Genomic DNA, 25,642 nt, shown 5'->3' with positions numbered 1-25,642 from the left:
TATTTTGGAGATGAGGCCTTTATCAGAACCTTTAACTGTAAAAATGTTTTCTCAATTTGTTACTTCCCTTCTAATCTTGTTTGCATTAGTTTTGTTTGTGCAGAAACTTTTTAATTTGGTGTAATCAAAATTTTCTATTTTGTGATCAATCATGGTCTCTAGTTCTCCCTTGGACACAAACTCCTTCCTCCTCCACAAGTCTGAGAGGTAAACTATCCTATGTTCCTCTAATTTATTTATGATCTCGTTCTTTATGCCTAAATCATGTACCCATTTTGATCTTATCCTAGTATGTGGTGTTAAATGTGTGTCCATGCCTAGTTTCTGCCATACTAATTTCCAGTTTTCCTAGCAGTTTTTGTCAAATAATGAATTCTTATCCCAAAAGTTGGGATCTTTGGGTTTGTCAAACACTAGATTGCTATTTTTATTCACTATCTTGCCCTGTGAACCTAACCTATGCCACTGATCAACTAGTCTATTTCTTAGCCAATACCAAATAGTTTTGGTGACTGCTGCTTTATAATATAATTCTAGATCAGGTACAGCTAGACCACCTTCATTTGATTTTTTTTTTCATTATTTCTCTTGAAATTCTCAACCTTTTGTTTTTCCATATGAATTTTATTGTTATTTTTTCTAGGTCATTAAAATAGTTTCTTGGGAGTCTGATTGGTATAGCACTAAATAAATAGATTAGTTTAGGGAGTATTGTCATCTTAATTATAGTCACTCGGCCTATCCAAGAGCACTTAATGTCTTTCCAATTATTTAAATCTGACTTTATTTTTGTGGCAAGTGTTTTGTAATTTTGCTCATATAATTCCTGACTCTCCTTTGGTAGATATATTCCCAAATATTTTATACTATCGACCGTTATTTTGAATGGAATTTCTCTTTGTATCTCTTGCTATTGGATTGTGTTGGTAATGTATAAAAATGCTGAGGATTTATGTGGATTTATTTTGTATCCTGCAATTTTGCTAAAGTTCTGAATTATTTCTACTAGCTTTTTAAGTAGAGTTTTTGGGGTTCTCTAAGTATACCATCATATCATCTGCAAAAAGTGATAATTTGATTTCCTCATTTCCTACTCTAATTCCTTGAATCTCTTTCTCGGCTCTTATTGCCGAGGCTAGCGTTTCTAGCACAATATTGAATAGTAATGGTGATAGTGGGCAACCTTGTTACACTCCTGATCTTACTGGGAAAGGTTCCAGTTTATCACCATTACATATGATGTTTACTGACGGTTTTAAATATATGCTCCTTATTATTTTAAGGAATAGTCCATTTATTCCTATACTCTCAAGTGTTTTTAGTAGGAATGGATGTTGGATTTTATCAAATGCCTTTTCTGCATCTATTGAGATGATCATATGGTTTTTATTAATTTGATTATTAATATGGTCAATTATACTAATAGTTTTCCTAATATTAAACCAGCCCTGCATTCCTGGTATAAATCCTACTTGGTCATAGTGTATTATCCTGGGGATGATTTTCTGAAGTCTATTTGCTAATATCTTATTTAAGATTTTAGCATCAATATTCATTAAGGAAATTGGTCTATAGTTTTCTTTCTCAGTTTTCGATCTACCTGGTTTAGGTATCAGTACCATGCTTGTGTCATAAAAGGAATTTGGTAGGACTCCTTCAATCCCTATTTTTTCAAATAGTTTATATAACATTAGAGTCCTGGGGATTTTTTCTTAGGGAGTTGGTTAATAGCTTGTTCTATTTCTTTTTCTGAAATGGGACTATTTAGACTATTTACTTCTTCTTCTATTAATCTGGGCAAGCTATATTTTTGAAGGTATTCTTCCATTTCATTTAAGTTATTGAATTTATTGGCATGAAATTGGGCAAAGTAACTCCTAACTATTGTTCTAATTTCCTCTTCGTTAGTGGTGAGTTCTCCCTTTTCATTTTTAAGACTAACAATTTGCTTTTCCTCTTACTAAGGGTTTGTCTATTTTGTTGATTTTTTCATAGAACCAACTCTTAGTTTTATTAATTAATTCAATAGTTTTTTTACTTTCAATTTTATTAATCTCACCTTTTGTTTTTAGAATTTCAAGTTTCATGTTTGTCTGGGGATTTTTAATTTGTTCCTTTTCTAGCATTTTTAGTTGTAAGCTCAATTCATTGACATTCTCTTTCTCTATTTTATGCAAGTAGGCCTCTAGTGATATAAAACTTCCCCTTATTACTGCTTTGGCTGTATCCCACACATTTTGGTATGATGTCTCATTATTGTCATTTTCTTGAGTGAAGTTATTAATTATGTCTATGATTTGCTGTTTTACCCAATCATTCTTTAGTATAAGATTATTTAGTTTCCAATTATTTTTTGGTCTATTTTCCCCTGGCTTTTTGTTAAATGTAATTTTGATTGCATTGTGGTCTGAAAAGGATGCATTTACTATTTCTGCCTTACTGCATTTGATTTTGAGGTTTTTTATGTCCTAGTATATGATCAATTTTTGTATAGTTTCCATGAACTGCTGAGAAGAAAATGTACTCCTTTCTGTCTCCATTTAGCTTTCACCAAAGATCTATCATATCAAACTTTTCTAGTATTCTATTTACCTCTTTGACTTCTTTCTTATTTATTTTGTGGTTTGATTTATCTAATTCTGAGAGTGTAAGGTTGAGATCTCCCACTATTATAGTTTTGCTGTCTATTTCTTCTTGCAGCTCTCTTAATTTCTCTTTTAAGAATTTAGATGCTGCACCACTTGGTGTGTATATGTTTAATATTGATACTGCTTCATTATCTATGCTACCCTTTAGCAGATATAATGCCCTTCCTTATCTCCTTTAATTAGATCAATTTTTGTTTTTGCTTGATCTGAGACGAGGATGGCTACCCCTGCTTTTTTGGCTTCACCTGAAGCATAGTAGATTCTGCTCCATCCTTTAACTTTTATTTTGAATGTATCACCCTGTTTCAGGTATGTTTCCTGTAAACAACATATGGTACGATTCTGGCTTTTAATCCAGTCTGCTAACTGCTTCCTTTTTATGAGGGAGTTTACATTTATGGTTAGAATGACTAAGTCTATATTGCTTGCCATCCTGTTAACCCTTGCTTATGCTTTTCTCCTTTCCTTCCCTCTTACCCCCCCCCTCCCCAGTATTAAACTTGTGAGCACCACTTGCTTTTCACAGCCCTTCCTTTTTAGTATCCCTCCCCCACCTTAAAGTTCCTCTTCCTATTTTATCCCTTTTTCTCACAATTTCTGTATTCCCTTCCCTTTAGCTTACTCCTTCCCTCCCATTTTTCAATGAAGTGGAAGAAGTTTCATCATAAATCGAACATGTCTATTGATACACACTATGTTCATCCCCCCTCTTTTCTTTCTCTCAGATATAATAGGTTACCTTTGCCTCTTCATGAGATGTAGTACCATCACCTTACCCTTTTTTTATGATATAATTTCCTTTCCACCTCTAGTTTCTAGGACAAATTATACATGTGTTCTTTACATATCTTTGTGGCAGAAATATAGTTCTCAAGATTTCTTTTTATCTTTTTAGAAATCTCTTGAGTTCTGTATTTGAAGATCAAACATTTTGTGTAGATCTGTTTTTTTCATCAAGAATAGATGGAATTCATTTATTTCATTAAATGTCCATCTTCTTCCCTGAAAAACAATGTTTATTTTTGCTGGGTTAGTTATTCTTGGCTGCATACCAAGTTCCTTAGCCTTTTGGAATATCATATTCCAGGCCCTTCTTTCTTTTAATGTGGACGCTGCTAGATCCTGGGTTATCCTTATTGTGGCTCCTCCATATCTGAATTGCTTTTTTCTAGCAGCTTCCAATATTTTTTCCTTCGTCTGATGGTTCTTGAACTTGGCCACTATATTTCTTGGCATTTTGATTTTAGGGTCCCTTTCAGTAGGTGATCGATGAATTTTTTCAATGTCTATTTTACCCTCTGTTTCCAAAACGTCTGGGCAGTTCTCTTTGATAATTTCCTCGAAAATGGTGTCCAAGCTCTTTTTTTCCTCACATTTTTCAGGGAGTCTGATTATTCTCTTTTATTTTTTTCCCCCCTGAGGCTGGTGTTGAGTGACTTGTCCAGGGTCACACAGCTAGGAAGTGTTAAGTGTCTGAGACAAGATTTGAACTCGGGTCCTCCTGAATTCAGGGCTGGTGCTCTATCCACTGCGCCACTTAGCTGTCCCCTGAGTCTGATTATTCTCAAATTGTCTCTCCTGGATCTGTTTTCCAGGTCTGTTGTCTTTCCAATAAGGTACTTGACATTCTTTTCAATTGTTTTGTTTTTCTGGTTTTGCTTGACTACTTCTTGGTTTCTCCTTGAGTCATTCATTTCTACTTGTTCCATTCTAATTTTCAATGATGTATTTTCCTCACTCACTTTTTTTATATCTTTTTGTAATTGTCCAATTGAGTTTTTATCTTCTATGGAATTTTTTTTCCATTTCATCAATTTTATTTTTTAGAGAGCTGTTTTCTTTTTCCAACTCATTAATCTTGTTTCTCAATGATTTGTTTTCTTTATCCACTCTGTCTTTAAATGAATGGAATGACTTCTCCAGGCTCTCTTGCCAAGCTTCCCTTTCCTTTTCCCATTTCTCTTGTAGCTCTCTTGTGAGAGCCTTTTTGATTTCCTCTATGAGAGTCTTAACAATTGAGAAGCAGCTCATATCATTCCTCTGGAGACAATCTGCTTTTAGTCTCCTCAGGGTTTGAAGTCTGCTCTCTCTCCATACAGAAGCTGTCAATGGTTAGAGCCCTTTTAAAATTTTTTGTTCATTTTGTCAGAGCAGGAATCGAAGAAAACAAATTGACAAGAGAAACAATTGGCCTGTTGTTTTTTCTTTGGGGGCGGGGGGGGGGGGGGGGGCCTGGATGTTGTTACCGGGCTTCCTCTACAGACTGAGGGAAACAGCAGTGATGGCTGTGCTGCGTCTGGGCTCTGGGGCTCTGAGGCTGTGAGAACTCGCTGAGTCACTCCAGGTGGGGGTTGGGGGTGGCAGGGTCCCAAGAGACGCTAGCTTTCCGGGGTTTTATTCTTCACTTCCAGTGTTTACACCCTCTTCACTGCTCCTGGCTTGCTGCCAAGACGGAATATCCACACTGGGGGAAAAGTCTTTTCCCAGAAATGGAAGAAATTGTACCCCTCCCCCCTCCAGTCTGAGCTGTGTGAGCTGCCTGTCTCGCTCTGGCTGCCTGCCCTCAGTCTGCGCCCAGTCTGTTCAACCCTCCCCCGAACAAACCCAGACTTTCTCTGGCGAATTTCAAGGATGTCTTCTGTTGGTGATTATTTGTGGGTTTCTTTTCTGGTCAAGCATTAACTCTGAGGCTTGTCATGAAGTAAGTCCTGAGAGAAAACACGGAGCTCAAGCAGCTATCTGCCTCCACGCCGCCATCTTGGCCGGAAGTCCCAAAGAGATTTTTTTAAAACACACTTCTGACAGTGTCAATTCTCAATAAACTACAATGGCTCTTTATCATCAATACAATCACAAATAAACTCCCCTATTTGATATTCTAAATGCTTGATAAATTGGTCCCTTGTCCTCAGAGGTTTCTTTCCTAGATTATGTTTGGGAAGGGAGGAGCCTTGAAGCAGAGTTGCTAAACTGAAAGATACCACTATTTCTAAAGCTTTGGGGCTTAGCTGACTACAGGTAGTATATGGATAGCAATTGGTATAGAGGGTGGTAAGATGATAAGCTCTTCTGTGGGTCTTAAGAGATCAAATAAAGGGGAAGATACCTAGAGCTATGCTACAGAAAAGTTAGAGTAAGGCGGGGGGGGGGGGGGGAAAGCTTGGTATTTCTTAATTTGATGTACATGAAAAGAAGGATATATTAACATGAAGGAAAGGGGCAATAGACATCAAATGAATCTCACTCATCTGAATTTAGCAAAGAAAGATTGAGCACACATGTTATTTTATTTAGAAATACATCAAATTTCCCAATAGGGAAATAAGTCAATATGGAGGGAAGATAATAGTGGGGAATAAAATGCTCACAAATAAAGCACATTTCTGCTCTTGAAAAGAGGATTAAAAAGAGAAAAAAAGAGCGGCAAAACTCTGAAAAACTAAATAGATCCCCTTCGATTTGGAGAATGGCTGACAAAATTGTGGTATTAAAAGTATAAATGATGGCAAAAACTAGGCATGGACCCACACTTAACACCACATACTAAGATAAGATCAAAATGGGTACATGATTTAGGCATAAAGAGCGAAATCATAAATAAATTGGAGGAACATGGGATGGTTTACCTCTCAGACTTGTGGAGGAGGAAGGAATTTGTGTCCAAAGGAGAACTAGAGATCATTATTGATCACAAAATAGAAATTTTTGATTACACCAAATTAAAAAGTTTCTGCACAAACAAAACTAATGCAAACAAGATTAGAAGGGAAGTAACAAATTGGGAAAACATTTTTACAGTTAAAGGTTCTGATAAAGGGTTCATCTCCAAAATATACAGAGAATTGACTTTAATTTATAAGAAATCAAGCCATTCTCCAATGGATAAATGGTCAAAAGATATGAACAGACAATTTTCAGATGATGAAATTAAAATTATTTCCGCTCATATGAAAGAGTGTTCCAAATCACTACTGATCAGAGAAATGCAAATTAAGACAACTCTGAGATACCACAACACACCTGTCAGATTGGCTAAGATGACAGGAACAAATAATGATGAATGTTGGAGGGGATGTGGAAAAACAGGGACACTGATGCATTGTTGGTGGAGTTGTGAAAGAATCCAGCCATTCTGGAGAGCAATCTGGAATTATGTCCAAAAAGTTATGAAAATGTGCACACCCTTTGACCCAGCAGTCCCAAGGAAATCCTAAAGAAGGGAAAGGGACCTGTATGTGCCAAAATGTTTGTGGCAGCCTTTTTTGTGGTGGCTATAAACTGGAAGATGAATGGATGTCCATCAATTGGAGAATGGTTGGGTAAACTATGGTATATGAATGTTATGGAATATTATTGTTCTGTAAGAAATGACCAACAGGAGGAATACAGAGAGACTTGGAGAGACTTACATCAACTGATGCTGAGTGAAACGAGCAGAACTAGAGCATCATTATACACTTCAACAATGATACTGTATGAAGATATATTCTGATGGAAGTGGATATCTTCAACATAGAGAAAAGCTAATCCAATTCCAATTGATCAATGATGGACAGAATCAGCTATACCCAGAAAAGGAACACTGGGAAATGAGTATAAACTGTGAGCATTTTGTTTGTTTGTTTGTTTTTCTTCCCAGATTATTTTTACCTTCCGAATACAATTCTTCCTTTGCAAAAACAACAACAACAAAATTCTGTTCTGCACATATATGTTTTATCTAGGATATACTATAAGATATTTAATATGTATGGGAATGCCTGCCATCTAGGGGAGGAGGTGAAGGGAAGGAGGGGAAAAATTCGGAACAGAAGGGAGTACAAGGCATAATGTAAAAAAAAAATTACCTATGCATATGTAGTGTCAAAAAAAGTTATAATTATAAAAATTAATTTAAAAAAAGACCAAATAATGAATTTTTATCCCCCCCAAAAAAAGTACAAATGGAATATTATTATAGTATAAAAAATTATGAAAGAGATGATTTCAGGCAAACCTTGGAAGAAGGTACTCATAAAAAGTACTATAAACAGAACTATAGGAAAACAGTCTATAAAATGAAAACAAAATTATAAAAAATAACTCTAAAAGACTCAAGAATTCTGATCAAGCAATGACCAGAGAACCTATGATGAATCCAGAACAATAGAAGCAAAACTAAAATAGAAAGCAAACTTCCAAGTTTCAGAACAGGGAAGAGAACAGAAGCTGAAAATCATGGGTTAATGAATTTGCCTGAAGTTACTGGAATAATCATAAAACATGTTATTAAAGAGATGGTTGGCAAATATCTAAAATAGGAAAAGGTGATCACAAAAAGTTAGTATAGTTTTATAAAGAATGTCATATTAAACTCACCTAATTTTTTTGATTCTTACCAAATTAGTGATTCAGGAGAATGGTATAGAAATAGTTTAGCATTATCAGTTGACCAAGTGACTTATACTATTCAAATGGGAAAGATTAAGAGGTATAGATTAGGCAGCATTATATATAGGTAGTCCTAGAATTAGTTCAGTGACCAGTCCCCAAAAGTATTCATTAATAATTCAGTATCAAATTGGAAGAAGTGTCCCAAGGATCTTTACTTGACCATAATACGCAGTTTAACATTTTTAGCAGGGCATAAATGGCATGATTATCAAATTTGTAGATGGAATAACTATAGTCATATGACAAAGTAACAAAAGAATGTGAGATGATGTCAAGGGGCTGGGAGAAGTCAGGAAGGAAAGAAGAGAGCTCTTACAAAGAATGACTTGGTTTTTTTCCCCTGTGCTGTGTCAAAGCTTTGAAGAAAAAAAAAAAGAACCATAACCATAAAGATATATGGCTAATATATTGAATGATTCAAAAGGAATTTGACAATTGAATGCTGAAATGATTCATAAAAATAAATTTAATTAGGTTCAATATAAGATACTTCATTTGGATTAAAAAAAATCAACTTCACAAAAATAAGATGGGAGAGGCAGAACCAACAATAGTAATTAATCTGGAAAAGATCTGAAAAACAGCATGACAATGACAGCCAAAAAAAAGCTAATATAGTCCTAACCTACATAAAGAGAAACATAGGACATCTTTTTCCCATTGTGGGAGGAAAGCTAGTGGTTGGGACTGGGGAGAAATGAGAGACCTTTGTGAAAGCTGGCACTATGGCAAAGAAGATGAGGGAGTGGACAGCACTATTGTTGGTGTCCCACCCATGTTTGCTGTGTTGTACTTTGGCTTTGAATTTGGGGGAAAAACTATAACAGAAGAACCCAGATGATAAGTTGAATTATCTCCAGCTATTTGCAGCTGTATTATTAGCTGGTATATTCACAAGAAGAATTAAGTGTCTTAGAGATTCAAGCTTCTTCAGGAGAAGACTTTGGACTTTGGACTGTGCCCCCCCCCAAAAAAAAACAAACTACCAGAAAGCTGGAATAAGAGGCAAATTCAAATTTACTTATCCTCTTTCGAGATGTTCTTGACAGTAGGATATGACTAAAATATCTGAGACGTTGAGAGATTTTCAACTGGGTCATGACTATCCCTCCAGAAGTGCTGAAGTCCCTCTCCCAGACTGCCCTACCTAGAAAACACCCTAATGGGTCCCAAGATGTGCTGAGAAAACTAATCCAAGAAGAAGGTGTCACATCCCTATATAAAGGTTTTACAGCCGTAACGATCTGTGCCTTCCCGGCAAATGCCATCTATTTCCTTGGCTTTCTCATGAAGTTTCTTAATTGGGTCACACCAAATTTGTGAAACTAGAAATCTTAAGTCCTATAGACAGTAGGAAGAGTAGTACAATGACAAGTGAGGGGATGGAACTGAACTCAATTTTGACAAGAGGTTCCATATTGAGGGAAGGTGGGGAAGGAGACGGGTTTGGGGGGATGAAGAAACAAAAGCACTTAATGAACTTTAGATGACTCTTGCCTCAAAGATATCCTCTGGCTGTACAGGAGGTGCCATTTGGAAACATGAATTCAGTTCTGTTTTTTGGGTTGTTGTTTTTTAAGTTTTGAGTTCCAAATTTTATCCCTCCTCTCCTTTCTCCCTAGATTGTAAACAATCAGGTTAAACGTGGTGCAATTATGTAAAATATTTCCATATTAGTCATTTTGTGCAAAAATGGTCAAATCCAAAAAAAAAATCAAAGAAAGTGAAAAACAGCATGCTTCAGTCTGTCTTCAATATCAATTCTTTCTCTGGAGGCAGATAATATGTTTCTTCATTAGTCCTTTTTTATGTCTTTGGTCACTGTGTTGCTGAGAATAGTTTAGTCATTCATAATTCTTCTTCAGACAATACTGCCATTACTTTGTAGAACATTATACTGGTTCTGTTTACTTCAAACTTCATGTAAATATTTCCAGGTTTTTCTGAAATTATCCTGCTTGTCAATAGCACAATAAATATTCCATTTCCAATGCCTTAATTATAATAGCACATATGATACCAATGTGGTATTACAATTTCATAGCTTGTTTAGCTGTGTCCTAATTAATAGGCCATGCTTTTGATTTCCAATTCTTATTCACCATAAAAAGAGCTGCTATAAATATTTTTGTACAAATAGGTCCTTTCCCCCTTTTTTTTCTATATGTCTTTGGGATGGAAACCTAACGGAATTGCTGTATCAAGGGATATAAAGAATTTTATAGACCTCTGGAACTATCTAAATTGCTCTTCAAAATGGTTGAATTAATTCACAAATCTACCAACATATATTAGGGTCCAGTTTTCCCACATCCAACATTTTTCTTTTTTGTCATATTACCCACTCTGATAGGTGTAAGATGGTACCTCGGAATTATTTTAATTTGCACTTTTCTGATCAATAGTGATTTAAAGCATTTTTTCATGTGATTATAGCTTTGATTTATTTGCCTGAAAATTGCCTGTTCATGTCCTTTGACCATTTAACCAAATTTGGGAATAACATGTATTTTTATAAATTTGACTCAGTTCTCTATTTACATATTGGAGAAAGGAGGTCTTTATTAGAGATACTTGTTAAAACACTTTTCCTGGTCTTTTGTTTTCATTATAATTTTGGTTGCCTTGGCTTTGTTTATGAAAACATTTTAATTTTATATAATCAAAATTATCTATTTTGTATTTTATAATGTTCTGTATTTATTCTTTGGTCCAAAATTTTTCCCTTATCCATAAACCTGACAGATTTACTATTCTATGCTCTCTTAATTTGCTTATAGTATCACCCTTTGTGGGACTCATGTACCCACTTGTCCTTATCTTGGTATATGGTGTGAGATATTGGTCTATATCTGGTTTCTGCTGTACTGTTTGTTCTACAGTTAATTTTTGTTTTGACAAATGATGAGTTTTTGTTCCAAAACCTCAGATTTGAGGGTTTATCAAATACTAGATGACTATGGTATTTACTGTAATGTAATTTGTACCTGATGTATTCCACTGATTCATCACATTATTTTTTAGCTAGTGTCAGATGCTTTGATAATTATCACATTATAATGTAGTTTGAGATGTGGCATGATTAAGTTACCTTCTTTCACATTTTTTTCATTGATTCTTTTGATATCCTTGAGCTTTTGCTCTTCCAGATGAATTTTGTTATTATTTTTTCTTGCCCTATAAAATTATTTTTGATAGTTTGATTGATATGGTGCTAAATAAACAAATTTAGGTAGAATTGTCATTTTTATTATATTCGTTCACCCTACCCATTAGCAATTAATAGTTTTTCAGTTGTTTATATCTGACTTTATTTGTATGAAAAGTATTTTAGTTGTTTATAGTTTCTGAGTTTGTCTTGGTAGGTAGACTCCCATATATTTATATTGTCTACATTTATTTTAAATGGAATTTCTCTTTCTATCTCTTGCTGCTGGATATTTGTTGGTAATATATAGAAATGCTGATGATTTATTTGAGTTTATTTTGTATCCTGCAACTTTGCTGAGGTTGCAAATAATTTTAAGTAGCTTTTTAGTTGATTTTCTAAGATTTTTCTAAGTATAACATCATATCTTCAAATAATGATAGTTTTGTTTCCTCATTGCCTTTTCTAATTACTTTCATTTTTATAGCTAACATTTCTAGTACAATATTACATAATAGAGGTGACAATGAGCATCTTTGCTTTACTCCTGATTATTTTGAGAAGGCTTCTAGCTTATCTTCTTTACAAATAATGCTTGCTGCTGTTTTTAGAGAAATAGTATTTATTGTTTTAAAGTAAACTCCATTTACCCCTATGTTCTCCAGTGTTTTAAATGGTGTTTTATTTTTCCAAATATACCCAAAGATAGTTTTAACATTACCTTTGTAAAACCTTGCATTGCAGATTTTTCTCCCTCTTCTCTCTCTACCTCCCTCCCCAAGACAGCAAGTAATCTGATATAGGTTACATGTGTTCAATTCTTCTAAAAATATTTCCATAATCGTTACGTTAAGCAAAAAAAAGCAAGAAAAAAAAATCAGATGAAAAGGGAAAAAACACAAGAAAGGAAAAAAACAAGCAAACACCCCCACAAAAGGTGAAAATACTATGCTTTGACCCACATTCAGTCATCATAGTTCTCTCTCTAGATGTGGCTGCCACTTTCCATCCCAAGTTTGTTGGAATTACCTTGAATCACCTCATTGTTAAAAAAAAAAAAAAAAAAAGCCAAGTCCATCACAGTTGATTATCACATAATCTTGTTTCTGTGTACAATGTTCTCTTGTCTCTTCTCACTTCACTCAGCATCAGTTCATGTAAGTCTCTCCAAGATTTTCTGAAATCATTCTGCTGATCATACATTCATATTCCATAACTAACTCAGCCATTCCCCAACTACTGATGGGCATCTATTCAGTTTCCAGTTCCTTGCTACTACAAAGAAGACTGCTATAAACATTTTTCACGTCCTTTTCCTTCTTTTATGATCTCTTTGGGATATAGACCTAGTTGTTCTCTAATATTTTTAATGGGAATGGGTGCTATATTTTGTCAAAGGCTTTTTCTACATCTATTGAGATAATCATAAAATTTCTATTGGTTTTGTTATTGATAACGGTCAGTTATAGTGATAATTTCCTTAGTCTTGATTCCTGGTCATAATGTATGATCTTTACTAGTATTTTATTTGGTCTATAAATTTCCTTCTCTGTTATGGCTCTTCCTGGTTTTTCTATTAGCACCATATTTGTGTTGTAAAAGAGATAGGCTTAAAATTCCTTCTTTGCCTATTTTTCCAAATAGTTTATGGAGTATTGGGATTAATTGTTCTTTAAATGTTTAGTAGAATTTGCTTGAGAATCCATCTGGTCCTGGGCTTGTTTGGTTTTTTTAGGAAGTTCATTGTTGACTTGTTCAATTTCTTTTGCTAAGCTTGGATTATTTAGTAATTTATTTTTTTCAGTTAATGTGGATGATGTATATTTTTGTAGATATTCATCCATTTCATCTGAATTCAGTCTTGATGATTTAAGGTGATTTCATAAGGCTTTGGAGGTAAAAGCCAATAACTACCTTCAAAACTGAATCTGCACCTATGCCATCACTAGTTTACTCTTATAAGCTTTCTATCTGGGACATCATCTTTAGTGCTAAAGGAGTCACAAATCTCACAATCAAAGATATATTTTTAACCTAACTTTCAGTTAAGAGACTGCTCAAGCACCAGTCAATGAATACTTAATTCTCAGGACATCTTTTAACTTTTAGCTGCATATGTTGCAATGTAACAATAATTTACAGTATCCATTTTTACTATCTTTGAATGTATGTTTAAGAGCATATCACCAGCTTGTCAACACTCAGGTTTTAATTTTGTGTGTCACTAATCATGCAGTAGACTAAAATAGACTAATTCTGAAAAGATTGTGCAGGAGAGTGTCCTCCTCCCTACCTTAACTCTCAGAGAGGCATAGTGTATAGGAGAAAAGAGGTGAGAATTTACCTATACACTGACCTATTAATATTACACTTCAGGGTATTATATCCTGTAACATGCCCTCCTGGCAGTTACAATTACTAGTCTGTCCTAGGCCCACCAGAGTACCTTTGACCACTGTCCTTTGCAGTGTGAACTCTACCCGGCTCGCCTCCTCTGAGGCCTTCAAAGGTCTCTGGCCACGATCTCTTGAATCTATAGTTTAATAACCGGTAGCGCACTCAAGAACAGCCACGTGTAATCTTAAAAGCCTTTATTATACCTACTCACATAATGCCCTGACTTGATGGTTCCCGAGTGAACATCTGGTCAGAAGACCCACGTGTTTACTACCAAACTCTTTACCTCTTTTGGCTATCCATCTCAGCTTAGCCACCCAAGCTAGGAAGCCAGGGTGAAGAGCGCCAGGTTAAAGAGAGAGACTGCTGTCTGCAGTGGGCTTATAAAGGGCCTGTGAGGTCACACACACAGCCAATCAGCGAGTCACCCAATTCGAAGCTATCTCATCGTGGCCAAGATCCCATCTACAAGCCCATTTAAAGGGCCCTTACAATTCCCTTCTCTTGTTTTGCGGGAAACGCACATCTCACCAAGCTAAACTTTTAGCACCAACTATAGTTCACTTGATCCATGAGATGACAGAGTTATGCCCAAGGAGGTACAAAGCAGCAGATCAGTAAACAGAAGTATGACAAAGAGAACCGGGCTCAACAGTGGCCCAAGTGTTCAACCCATTCATCAAAGTCATACTCGAGATAATATGCTAAAGAGGTTGGATGCCAATGAGGTAGGATGTCAACACTGAGGTGGGAAGTCAACAAGGTAAAACATCACAAACAGCTGGTTGCTGAAGAAGGCGTGTATGTGTGCTGATGTTTACATACCCTCCTTCTAGGACTTCTGGAAATCTCTTACAATACCATGTTGATTTATATTGTTTGTTATATCACTACTTGCATGTACAATTCCTGTTTGTTACACCACCTCGAGTCTGCACTGACTGTGGGGAGAGTTATCACTAATAGCCTCTGCGTTATTGCTATGTGCTTGTGTAATAACTCCCATGTTGATGGGTTTGTGCATACTTGTCTCTAATAAGGCCCTTCAACCCAGAAACCGGCTAGCAAATCCCCACTTCTCTTTGGTGCTTTTCATTTCCCTTCCTGAGATGTCAGAGAGGACGTGATTATCTCCTTTTTAGTGCTTTCATCTCCCCTCCTGAGAAGTCAGGGGGTGTGTGATCACCTCCTTTTTGGGGTTCTCATCTCCCTGAAAAGTCAGGGATGGCACGACCACCTGCGGTCTAAAACAAAAGAAAGCGGGAGATGTAAAGGGCTAGAACTGAGCAATGCACTTGGATAATGAAGCAGGTGAGACTAATTGCCGATTGGATGGTTCTCTATTAACTTGTTTGAAGGTTGACCTTCCCCAGCTGTTCTGTGCTGACTTGATTGGTGGGACAAAGAGGGGGAAGTGACGTGTGTGGGAGGAGGAGGAGGAGGAGGAGGAGGGGAAACTTGGGTAGTGGAACTCACACTCACTCGCACTCGTGACCTGGCCTTGGAGGGTGATGGTAAAAGATCTAGAATAAAGACGTTTAGTGATCCTGACTCCAGCTGATTTCTGGGAAGACAGAGTTCCAGCAATATCCAGTTTTGAACATGACATTCTATGAAGAAACTTAGAAGCTTAAAAAGGTTTCAGAGGAAAAGTACTAGAATGGTAGTCAGATCACATGAATAGCAGCTAAAGAACCTGGAAATGTTTATCCTGCAGAAGAAATGTCTAAGGGAGACATTCTCCCTTAGAATGCAAAAATTTTCTCACATCTGTCACATCTGAAGGTCTATGCCATGGAAAAGGGAATAGACTTATTCTACTTGATCCTAGAAGGCAAAATGAAAATCAGAGAATGAAAGTTGCAAAGGGACAAATTTAGGCTTGATATGGAGAAATATAAGTTAGTATTATTCAACAAAATAATGAGTTTCCTCTAGTAGTGGATTTCTTCTAACTGAAGATCTTTAAGCAAAGTGTGTGTAGCCACCTGCTAGGTTCTATGCAGGGGGGGATTCTTATTCAGGTACATGCTGGAGATTAGATGGCTTCTTAGGTGCTTTCAGACTCTGAGCTTCTTTTGATTTTATAATTTTCTACTTTTATCATCAGAGATTTAGTCTTCCTGAGAATAGTTGTATAATTATTTCCTTTCTTCTTCTGATAGTTCTATTTCTAAATATATTTTAATGTTTATTGTAATAAGATGAGCTGGGATTATGTGGAAAGAGCTGCCATAGGTGTTGGGTAAAATTATCTATTGGCAGGTTCAGGCCTGAGGTCTTCAGAGCCTGTGACATAATTATATACCTGATCCTGCTGACCATTACCTCATGTAGCCCAGGTCTCCTAAGCCTGAGTATATTCCTCACCCCTAAGGTAAAAAATCTTTTTAAAGGCCTTAAATTAAAGGCTCCTAAATACTTCCCCAAATTTTTAAAGGCCTCATGTCCAGCACTATATTTACTTGATTATTAAAAACCATATGTTGAATGCTCTTTACTGTACTTCACTCACAACTGGCAAAACGGCCAAATAATTAGTATGGCTCTAATTAGCAGAACTGGGTTAATCAATCATAACTGAGCTTATCTCTGGACCCATCTAACTCTGTGTTCATTATTCTATTTACTGTCAAAAATGAATCTCAGATTTGTCCTTCATTCTGCTACCTAATAATGCCTTCTTCATTTTTTAGGTCCCTTAACACCAAAATGGCAAATTTCCAGGGACACGCTCTCCCAGGGAGTTTCTTTTTGATCTTTGGCATCTGGTGGTCATTGAAATATTCATTCCGATACTTAAATCAGAAAGGAAAAGGCAGAAAGATGAACTACTACTATCGGAAGATTGAAATCATCGATGGAGGAGTGAGGGTCTTCTTTGCTGCAGTTGGTAAGGGGAGGCAGGGTTCTTAGCTCCTAGGATTTCTCTGTCATATCCAGAAACTTATGTTGCAATACGTACTCACAGAGTCCCTGCCCCTCACACTACCAAGGGTCTAGAAAATAAATGTTCTTTCATGAAAAGAAACCATGAAAAATAGGAAATGCCAGTCAATCAGTAATATATTCCTAGCACCTAACATAAGGCCCAGCACATATCAAGTGCTCAATACCTGCTTATTAAATTGAATTTAATTCAGCTAATAATACAAGTCTTTTCAGTTTGGAAGGTATTATACTTTGCTCTTCAAATTATCTGGCATAATTATTATAGTTTTAGGATGTAGGATATATAATACATTGAGAGGCAGTGCGACATAGGATAGAATAGGATAGACAGGACATTAAAAATTGCATTCCCATTTATGACTGTTACTAGCTGGGTGACCCTGCACAAGGCTCTTAACCTATCAGTGGCACAGGCAACTATTTTAGGGCTATAAGTAATAGATAAGATTCTAGCCTGCACTAGTCAAGGGAATCTCCACAATTAGTCAATCAACCAAGTATCTATTACCCAAAATAGGAAGTAGCATGGGATAGTGGAAAGAGTACCAAATTTGTAATCAAAATGACTGAATTCAAATCATTCCTGAGCCACTTGCTAGTACGTTGTGATCTTGGGAAATTTGTTAAATCTCTTCTGGACTGTTTCCTTATATATAAAAGGAGGAGCTGTACTCTAAGGCTTTGCCTCCTTCTGGATCCGTGACCTAGCCGGTGTTTCAAAAATCCTAGTGAAGTTTTAAGTTTTAAACTGAGACTTTTGCCACACCCTGTATAGATGATTCTATCAATTTATCAAACACTGTGCTAGGATCTAAGGTTTTAACAGGAATTCCCCATACTGCTGAGACTAAAAATGAATCTATAAGTCATTCAACCAATGAACATTTATGAAATGCCTACTGATGTGTGGGACACTGCATTACAAACCAAACTACAAACTACAAATCCAAAAATGAAATGCCTTGTTCTCAGAGCTAACATACTCTGAGGACATTGACTTAGCATACTAAGCTGGAAGGAAGCCAAAGAAAAAGAACATAGTCTTTGCCCAAGAGGACTTTAGTCTCCACAAGATTTTATTATTGGACTTACCTTGCAATAAACACAGTATTATTGTAATTATATAAAGTGAGTCAATGAGTGCTGAGGAGATTCTAAGGCAAAGAGTAATTAGAATCAATTTTAAACTAATTGATCTTTTTTTCTTAAGGTCAATTATTTCTTGTAACACACACTAGAAAAGATTTGGCCCTTCATTCCAAATGAACAACATTGTCATCCACATCCCGTATTCCTGGCAAGAGAGGCAGAAGGATAGATTAGAAAAGAGATAGACTGGATATAGGAAGAACCATTTGGAAACTATCACCATAGTCATTTATGAGGTGCTCCCTTAGCACCTTGTAATTTTGAGTAATATTGAGGGGTCTCCATGGCTTGTTTCTATGGAAACAGAGGAGTTGGTTTCCTCTGCCACTTGTCACTTCTGATCTGTGAGTACTCTAGAGAGGAAAAGTGAGACAGGGATTATGACAATGATCCCATACACTAGACATTCAGGTCACAATGCCTCTTTCTTAGCTGTCTGGAGTAGTTCTTGTTCCTGTCCAGTGTTAGGTAGAGCTCATTCATTTGTTCTTTCCTTCTTTCCTTCATTACAGAATAAATATTTGTTAGATTTCAGTTATATACTACTCCCTGAGAAAAAAAATTTGGGCTTTCCACACAGACTACCAATAGGCATCAGATGCTCCTCAGAAAACAGAAATAAGAACCTTGTTTCTTGCAGCTCAATAATCTTTGATACCTTCTCCCCATTCCCCAACTATAGGATCACTCTTCTGTCCTTTGTTCCTTTCCTTGTTTCCTATCAGGGATCCTTGCGGAGCAGTTTGTACCAGATGGACCTCATCTACACCTGTACAATGATCATGACTGGATAAAACTGATGAACTGGCAACATGGTACCATGTATCTGTTCTATGGGATTTCTGGCCTCGTGGACATGCTCACTCTTCTCTTCCCTATTGTCCCTCTGGGCCTGGACCGGCTTCTGATGTCTATGTCTGCAGTCATTGAAGGCACGTAGGAGGAGGGAGAGGGGAAGGAACGAAGTATACTTATCTATGGGGGGGTCTCCAAAAAGACAAAACATCACAGACCACATGGATCTCTCAAAATCATTATTATTCCAGTTTTAGTTGTGTCCAACTCTTTGTGACCTCATTTGGGGTTTTCTTGGCAAAGATACCAAAGTGGTTTGCCATTTCTTCTCCAGGTCATTTTACAGATGAGGAGACTGAGGCACACAGAGGTTAAGTGATTTGCCCAAGCTCACACAGCTAGTAAGTATCTGAGGCCAAATTTGAACTCAGGAAAATGCATCCACTGTACTCCTTAGCTGCCCCACCCACAAAATATTGGACTAGAAAATCCCATTTCCAGCACTCCCTAAAAGTAGGATGAACATCTTAACACAGTATAGAAAAAAAATAATAATTTCTAGGAACTTGGGCTACCAGGCCTTTCCTCCCATCCTACCTCAATTTTAAAAGAAAAAGGCAGCAAGTTGAGATCACTTCAAAGGTTATTTACTGGAAAAGAGCAATCTTAAACACACTTCTCTTTTACAAAGGAAGATGTCTTCTTGGAGACTGCCTGTAGGAACATTCTTTAGGATTGAAACCCCATTTAATATTTTTGAAGGGGATATTTAACAACCAGGTTTTCTTACAACCTTTCAAGTCTCCAACCTCCTAGAAGTCACCTAACATGTCTTCTTAGGCAAGAGAAGCCTTAAATTCTTGCCCTGATTTTAAGATTGGATAGATGAAGCTCTGTTGGAAGTTCTTTAAAACCCAACTGCTAGTCTAGAAAGAGCTCTCACTGTTAACACAAGAGGAAACCAGATAAAGGAACCAGAAGGATTCTGTGCCTGAACCAGACTCCTGTATCAATATCAAATCACTGGAGGAGCTTGTGAAAGAGGATTGAGAAAGAACAAATCTGAGTCCTCGAGTTTAAGTTTTGCTGTTGTCCATGAGTCTGACCAGAACATGCATGTAGTGGGCAGAGTAGCAACCCTATATGAAGTCTGTGCTGTCATCTTTGAGTCTTAACAAAAGGGTAAACTGAGACAAATCTCTGAGCAAGTTAACATTTATTAACAGAGAGACACTGCCTGCCAATAAAAGAGTCAGTGGCTTGTCTCTATTTATACCAAAGACCCTGAGCAAAAGGACAGTTCCCCTTATATAGGTTTTAAGAAGCACAGAACAAAAGAACAGAACAAAGAAGATGACATTGTGGGATTAGGGACAACATGATTGGTTACAGAACTGAGACACAGGAAACACATGATTGATTAGAGACTTGGGGGGGGGGGAGCAACCCCTGCCCACTATCTGAGTTGAATTAAGTTAAATTAAGCTCTCTAACAAGGTTCAAGGAAAGTTAATGAAGTTTCTATACAGTCGTGTTCTGATGATTTAATAGTGGGAAACAGAATATGCTTTTGTGTTGTTAACGTCTGGACGTGGAATGGATTTTGGCCCTAAACTTTGTGAAGGGTCCTGAGGACAAAATAAGACAAAATCCAACTGGATTGGTAATGGCGACTGCTCTAGCTCATTAGAGTATAATTCCTGGAAAAACTTGACCCTTGGTGCTTCATGCTCCCAAGCTCCAAGCAGACCAGGAGTCAGGGAGGGAGGTAGCTATGCAAAGTGGGGGTATTGAAGTCAAAACACCTGCTGTGTCTTATGATCCGTCGTGTCCCCAGCCTAGTTAATGTTTGCCCACATATAAGGCCTCAGGGTTAGAAAGAAAGCTCCCAACTGTGCACAGAGATCTGACTGAACAGTTGTCAAGGGAGTCTAGGCTTGGGGCTTTCTGCTCCTGATCCAGCCACACAGCCCCCTCGGAAAAAGTGGAGTGAGATCCGGGACAACTGCAGCCAAAGTTGACTACAAGGAGGCTGTTCCCTTCCAAAGCCTTGGATACAGGGGCTCATAGGTGGAGATTTGTACCATCAAACAGAATGGGAAAGAAAAGCCTGGAATCTGTTGCTTAGAATACATTTGCTATGAGATAGCAGGCTAGACATTTGCATAGCAAACCAGACATCCTTGAAAGATTGGTTGGTGATATAAAGCTATTAACCTCCTTTTGTGCTTACACACATTCTCCAGGAGAGTTCCTTGAGGCAGGAGAGCTGGATTTTTAAACTTAACTCATTACAGGCCATTCTGATTTAAATTCAGAAACAAAGAATCATGACATAAGGAGTTGTGAGACAAAATCAACTGCTTGTAAATAAGATCAAGAAGGAAATCATACAGGTTCAATTAAATCTTTTCAGTGAACAAATACAAAGAGAGAGAAGAAATGGTCCTTTCCCCTTGGGGAGTTTAGACATAATCTAATGGGAAAACACAAACCACATGGAATGATCTAATAATATCTACCAAGCCATAAACAAGTGAAATGCTCACTAAAATGGTTCAGAGAAGTGCCAAAGGGCACCACAAGTGAAGGAAGTATGATCAAGAATGAAGGGTTGGATTAATTAGGCAAGGTCAAGCTTGGGATGGTGCCAGGAGGAAGAGTGGGCACTTGAAGAAGAGCGGAGTAGGAAGGGCATACTGGTATTGGGAAGCAGCTCAAGTGAAGGCTTGAATGAGGAAACAGGCAGCTCATTAGTGGTTGTGATTCTGTTTGTGTCAGGTATTCTCTTCTATTATCACGTCCATAATCGGCTACCATTGGACCAGCATATCCACTTTCTTCTGCTAATTACCGTGGTTGGAGGAGCCACTTCCACCTTCATTGAAGTTTTCCTCAGGGACAATATAGTCCTGGAGCTCTTCCGAGCCAGCCTCTGCATTGCCCACGGCTCCTGGTTCTGGCAAGTAAGTCCACAGGAGAATGCTTGCAGCAGGACAAGAAAGTGAGGATCCCCGTGGTGGGTAAGGAAGTTAAGGACAGGCATTTTGGTGGGGGGAGGGGAGAGGGCTAAGAGAATCATGACAACTGGAATCTCAGATCTATCTTTAGCTGTCCAGCAGTACCAACAAACTGAAAATGAAGTCCTACCCCTTGTCCCCATCCCATGTGAATCTTACTTCTAATCAGTCTACTACTGTACTGCTAAGTGAGAAGTTTGGGCAAGCCATATAGTTACCCAATCAATATTTACTTTGCCATGACAATAATCAAAGACACAGCTGTCTTTTCTGAATGCTACAAATAGATTGTTATTCAGCTTAAGGAAGTGACCCTGGAACTTTCTTTTAAATAAGACTTGATTAAAGCTAGCTTCAGAATAAAAAAGTGGGTGGCCTTTGATTGGTCCCTGTGTGCTAGGGACAAATATTCAGCAGGTTTCTCAGGATGAGCTGGTGATGAAGGTTTTCTTTCTCCCTGTGATTTTCCCAGATTGGCTTTGTGCTGTATCCACCTTCTGGGGGTCCTGCGTGGGACCAAACATCTCACAATAACATCATGTTTATCACCATGTGTTTCTGCTGGCACTACCTGATTGCCATAATCATTGTAGCCATCAACTATTCTCTGGCTTGTGGGTATGTATGAAAGGAAACATGCCGAACCCAACTGCCTCCCAAGCCTTTTTTTGCAGGTCTAACTCCTACCCTAGCCTTGTCATTCAGCCATAGAAATCTATTGGTGGAAACATTTGTGTTTCTTATGGCTTTGCCCTTATCATAAATAACCTTATGTTTAGAGTTTTTATCTGGCTTCTCATGTCCTCGATGCAATAGATATACACCAAATTCTCCTCTAGATCCAGAGTCCCAAGAAAGATAGGAGTAACTGTGGATGGTTTTTTTTTTTGTTTGTTTTGTTTTGTTTTGTTGCTTTAGTACCTAAGTTCCTTAAGGCCCCTTAACAAATGAGATATTTGTAGAATGCTTAGCACAATACCTGGCACATAATAGGTGCTAAATACTTTCCCTCCCTTTGGTGTGGGAGCCAAGGTTCATTTTTCTCATTGATTTAATATTTCTTATGACTCGTCTCTTGTAGTTTCATAAATCGTTTGAAGAGATCCAGAGGTGAAGAAAACATTGGGATCCAAAAATTGGCATCAGGTTCCAATCTTCATGAAGCACTTCTGAATGACATAGATGAGGAGTAAGGTTCAAGGATTGGGGGGACCCCCTATGAGCACAAGCAGCTGGAGCAGATACTCACCTTCCTTTCCCTCTATGTATCTCATTCTCAGCCATGCAATAACTGTGAGGCTCTCAGGGAACATACAGCTCTCACAGTTGCCCATCTTCATTCCTATACTTTGCAAAGTTGTGGAATCCAAAAGGAGAACACTGGCTTTTGATAGTCAGAGACTGAAATTATTCTTGTCTTCTTAAAATACACTGACACTTGTTTGTGGTCTGAGACAGTACAGAAATGGTTACACCCTTTGCACTCCATCTAGTCCCTCTGGCTCACTGAGTCATTGGGATAGGGGCTATTTGTCTAATAGAAAAATAGAAATTGTATTTATACTCAGGGATAGAAAGTTTGGCTGCCTAATGTGTATTCTTATTCCTAATTATCCAGGACCAGTTTAGGGGCCTTCTGTATGTCTCAATGAGTTGATTTTTTTTTTTTTTTAATTACAAACCAAGTCTCTATTAGTATGGTATCATTTGTATTCAAAGGTTAAATAAATTATTTACGTAAAGAGTAAACCTATGCTGTTTGGGAAAAGAAAGTATTACATTTGGGCCCTCAAAACAAAGATTAGTCAGTCATTCAGTAAACATTTATTAAGTACCTACTATGTTCTAGACACTGTGCTAAGTGCTGAGGAGGGAAAAAAAATTCTTTGACTTCAAGGAGTTCACAATCTAAGGGTAAACAACAGCAAGTATATACAAATAAGCTATTTATAAAGATAAATAGAAAATAATTAAAGAAGGGAAGGTGAGAGAATTAAGAGAAGTTGGGAAAGGCTTCCTGTAGAATTATGGGATTTAAATTGAGACTTGAAAGATGCTAAGGAAGCAAAGAGGTAAAAATAGAGAGGAAGAGCATTCCAGGCATTGGGGACAGCCACAGAAAATGCTCTAGAGATGGATATTGACTTGTTCATGGAATAGCAAAGAGGCAAGTGTCATCTGGCAGGGAATAATTGCAAAAGTAGGTGAGGACTAAGTTATGAAGGGCTTTGAACACCAAAAAGATCTTGTGTTTGATTCCAATGCTGACAGAGAGCCACTGGACACCTGCACTTTAGGGAAATTTCTCTGGTGGCTGAATGGAGGATGGACCAACGTGGGGATAGACTTGAAGCAGGCAGTCCCATCAACAGGCCATTACAATAGTCCAAGCATCGAGTAATGAGGGCCTTCTCAAATGTGGTGGCCTTGTGAGAAGAAGCCATATTTAAAAGACATTGCAGAAGTGAAATCAGTAGACCATGGAAACAGATTGGACATGGGAGTAGGTGGGATAAGAGACTGTGAGAATTTAAGGGTAATGTTAGGTTTTGTACCTAGAGAACTAAAATGATGGTACCCTCACATGTAACAAATTTGGGAGAGAGAGGCAGAGGCTTTAGGGGGATAGACAGTGAGATTGGTTTTGAACATGTTGAGTTTGAGGTGGATATTGGATGTCTAAAAGGCAATTGTAGATACAAGATAGTAGGTGGAAGTAGAGAATTAGGGCTAGAGAAGTATACTTGAAAATCATCAATATAGAAAGATAATTAAAATCAGGGGAATAAATGTGATCACCAAAGTGTAGAAGAGAAGGCCTAAGATTCCAGGTCATATGAACAACAAGATGGAAGACTAGAATTTCTATGATCACCATAATCTCTCATACCTCTCCAAAACAGAAATTATATGTGAAAGTCAAGCAACTTCAGCAATCTTGAAAGCCTAGGACACCCATAATGCAAAATACAGTTAAAGAAAACAAAATCCCATGAATTAGACTCAGTGACCTCAAGCTGACTTAATCCCCTTTCCCTCCCACCTATGACACTGGCAATGAGGAGACACTAGCAGACTGAAGAACTCAACACATGGGTCAGGGCATGCAACAATCCCTCCCCCATTGCTGGTTCCCCCTTCCTTCTTTCCAGTGCCATGAAGATCCTGCTGTAGACTCTAGAAATTTGGCAGTGACAACTCTACCACAACCTTTTAGAAATAGAAACCTGTTAAGAACCATAACTCTATAGCTACAGGACAGCAAAGCTCTGAACTACGGCAAACAACCCCATAAAACCAGAAGAGCCAGTCCTGGGACAAACGAGTCCATAGTACCAGTGCTGCAAATCTTAGAACTGCCAGTACTGGACCAAAGAACTAAGGAAGAGAGGGAGCAAGATAGGACATGACAACAAAATATTGTGTGTATGAAGGTTGTACAGAATTAGACCAAGCCAGAGGAAACCATCACAGCATTAAGCTGGGGACACTTCTTTCCATCCAAAAGTTATTTGAGGCAGAGACGTAGGCTGGTGAACCATGAATTATCCAGGAATGATGGAGCCTGGGCCACTTTGAGATTTATCTCTTAGGGAAATCAAACCCAGAGGAGAGGCACTGGGGAAATAAGGAAGTGGGAACTCGAAGACTGAAATTTCAAGAAAAAGAAAAATCAAAAACCTTTAACATAAGCAAATAACAGGGAAAGCCATAACAAACAATAGAAGGAGATATGGATTCCAGATCTTGAAAAAACGTTCAGAAATCTAGAATTGTGAAACATAGGAAAATGATCCTCCTCTTGATGACACAGAGAACCCAGTGGAATGTAAGAACATGGAACCACTGCACACTGTTCCCTGAGTGGTTTGAAAAAGAAATGAGAATTATGAGAGCACAATTGATGGCTTGCACAGAAAAAATAATGGGCAGAATAGAAGAACTAGTTTCAATGGCAAGCCTGACAAAAAAACAAAACAAAAAAAGACAACCATAGAGTAGGAATGCAAAAACACAGAAATAAAAGATTTATCTTAGAAGAAGAGAAGAAAAAAAACTAGATGAAAAGAAAATATGTTCACTATACAAACAAAATGTAC

The 25,642-nt window shown here is 37.5% G+C and overlaps 1 protein-coding gene and 1 pseudogene across 3 annotated transcripts in view; both read left to right on the top strand.

Moving 5' to 3' along the window:
• Positions 1-23,291, top strand: part of TMEM45B (transmembrane protein 45B) — a 47,234-nt gene extending 23,943 nt beyond the window's left edge. For all 3 annotated transcript variants that reach the window (XM_074303805.1, XM_074303806.1, XM_074303807.1), the window contains 5 exons: positions 16,323-16,519; positions 18,453-18,659; positions 21,304-21,488; positions 22,015-22,160; positions 22,624-23,291. In XM_074303805.1, the coding sequence (XP_074159906.1) occupies positions 16,339-16,519; positions 18,453-18,659; positions 21,304-21,488; positions 22,015-22,160; positions 22,624-22,735 (831 nt within the window). In that variant the 5' untranslated portion in view covers positions 16,323-16,338 and the 3' untranslated portion in view covers positions 22,736-23,291. The remainder of the gene's footprint in view (positions 1-16,322; positions 16,520-18,452; positions 18,660-21,303; positions 21,489-22,014; positions 22,161-22,623) is intronic.
• LOC141559726 (mitochondrial carnitine/acylcarnitine carrier protein pseudogene) lies at positions 6,338-10,670 on the top strand (annotated as a pseudogene).
• Positions 23,292-25,642: the final 2,351 nt, after the last annotated feature.

The sequence above is a fragment of the Sminthopsis crassicaudata genome, chromosome 3 (assembly GCF_048593235.1).
Source record: "Sminthopsis crassicaudata isolate SCR6 chromosome 3, ASM4859323v1, whole genome shotgun sequence".
Lineage (NCBI taxonomy): Eukaryota > Metazoa > Chordata > Mammalia > Dasyuromorphia > Dasyuridae > Sminthopsis > Sminthopsis crassicaudata.
Note: the sequence above shows the minus strand (reverse complement) of the source record. Positions and strands in the feature narration are given on the sequence as shown.